The 2,500-nt window shown below is 29.0% G+C and overlaps 1 protein-coding gene across 1 annotated transcript in view; it reads left to right on the forward strand.

Annotated features, from left to right (window-relative positions):
- Nucleotides 1-2,500, forward strand: part of LOC113816112 (nose resistant to fluoxetine protein 6) — a gene marked incomplete at its 5' end in the record, with an annotated part of 11,461 nt that overhangs the window by 4,298 nt on the left and 4,663 nt on the right. The window contains 1 exon segment of the mRNA XM_070113837.1: nucleotides 2,172-2,265. Coding sequence (XP_069969938.1) covers nucleotides 2,172-2,265 — 94 coding nt within the window.

A 2,500-nucleotide genomic window follows, 5' to 3' on the forward strand; every position in this document is an offset into this window, starting at 1 on the left:
TTGTTTGTGTGTGTGTGCGTCTTTTTTTGCGTGCATATGCTTTGTTTATTCATTTGTTTTCATTTTTTTTGTGCTCGGATTTGTTTGTGTGTGTGTGCGTCTGTTTTTGCGTGCATATGCTTTGTTTATTCATTTGTTTTTCATTTTTTTGCGCTCGTATTTGTTTGTGTGTGTGTATGCGTCTTTTTTTGCGTGCATATGCTTTGTTTATTAATTTGTTTTCATTTTTTTTGTGCTCGGATTTGTATGTGTGTGTGTGCGTCTTTTTTTGCGTGCATATGCTTTGTTTATTCATTTGTTTTCATTTTTTTGTGCTCGTATTTGTTTGTGTGTGTGTGTGTGTGCGTTTTTTATGTTTATGTGTGTGTGTTTGTATGTGTGTTCAACTAATGATCATTTTTGTCTTTTATCACAATTCGTTCTCGTTCTGGAGTTCCATTAGTTAATGTTATTATCTGTTATCGCTTTCATTGTTATCGTGTTACCATTTTTCTGTTCCTATCACAATCATCATCTCTGTCATCATTTTTCTTATTTCGATCAATAGTTTCTCAATTCTCCTTGGCGTTATCGTTGTCATTAATCTTATCAGTATTTTTGTCACTACTTCTACTACCATTAATACTGCTGCAACAAAAACAACTACTACCACTACTACTACTACTACTACTATTACTACTACTATTACTACTACTACTACTATTACTACTACTACTATTACTACTACTACTACTACTACTATTATTACTACTATTACTACTACTACTACTATTACTACTACTATTACTATTACTACTACTATTACTATTACTACTACTATTACTACTACTACTATTACTACTACTACTATTATCACCATTTCTGTTACTACTTCTGCCCCTTCTGCTGCTGCTGCGGTTACCAGTACTACTACTATTACTACCTCTACTACTATTGCTGCTGCTACAACTACTACTACCACTACCACTATTACTATTATTACTACCATTACTACCGCTACTACTACCACTACTACTGCTACTTCTATTACCACTACTACTACCTCTGTTGCTACTGCTACTTCTGTTACTGCGGCTAGTATTACTACTATTATTATTATTGTCATCATTATCATAGTTGCTGTTATTATTATTATTAATATTATTATTGTCATTATTATTATCATTATTATTGACTTTATTATCATCATTATTACTACTGTCATTTTCATCTTTGTTATTATTGTTATCATTATCATAATTTTCATTGATTCTGTTAACATTTTTATTATTTTCATAATTGATTTAATTATAATCATCGCTATGTTTTGTTATCATTATGCTTCTTCATTCCCTTCTGCTTCTTCTTCATCTTCTTTTTATTGTTATTATTATTATTATTATTGTTGTTGTTATCACAATTTCCATAATTCTTCTTATCGCTATTTTTTGTTATTATCATTATCACTGTTATTTGTGTTGGTATTGTTATTATTAGTAGTAGCTGTATTATCATTATTGATATTACTATTATTATTATCATTATTATTATTGTTGTTGTTATTCTTATATTAATGATAATAATGATAGTATACCGTATTCCTATTAACAAATGTAGAATGTTATGAATGAGAAGAAATTTGGCCGATTTCGAATATTTCTTCGTCAGAAATACATGCATACATATATTCATTCTCATACCTTTCTACATTATGACAATAATGATGATAATCATGATAATGGTGATATGATTATCATTTTTGTTATCATTATTGCTACTATTATTATTATCATTATTGTGATTGTGTTTATTATTATTGTTGTTATTATTACTATTATCATTATCGTCATTATTATCATCTTTGTTATTAGTATTATCATTATTTTTATTATTAGTAGTAGTAGTAGTAGTAGTAGTAATAGCAGTATAATTATCATTATTACTTTTGATATCATTATTATGCTTAATTTCCACAGTTTAACGGTTGTTTTTTTCTTAGCCAAATGTAAACAATACACCTGATTACTATCAATGTTATTGTCATTATCGTTACTGTTATTATTATCTTTATCATTAATAACTGTCATTACCAATTCTGTGTCATCATCATTATCAACACCATCACAATCGCCATCATTATCATTAGTCAACAGTTATTATTCCATTGAATAATAGTTATTGTTCCCTTACAGTGTCTTGGCCATTGTTGGTACACAGCAGTCGACACACAAATCTACATTTTCCTTCCTATTATTCTAATTCCGTTGATTTGGAAGCCGAAAATAGGTACGTTAGTAATTTGTGGGACTGCTATTGGCTATAAACTATGTGTATGTGTGTGTGTTTGTGTGTGTGTGTGTGTGTGTGTGTGTGTGTGTGTGTGTGTGTATGTGTGTGTGTTTATCTTTATATACATACAAACTCAAACATATATGTGTATATATGCACGTATTTTTTTTTCTTTTTCTTTTTTTTTATTTATTTATTTTTTTTGTCTCCCCTTTCTGCTCCTCAATTCCCG

This window comes from Penaeus vannamei, chromosome 35 (genome assembly GCF_042767895.1).
Source record: "Penaeus vannamei isolate JL-2024 chromosome 35, ASM4276789v1, whole genome shotgun sequence".
Lineage (NCBI taxonomy): Eukaryota > Metazoa > Arthropoda > Malacostraca > Decapoda > Penaeidae > Penaeus > Penaeus vannamei.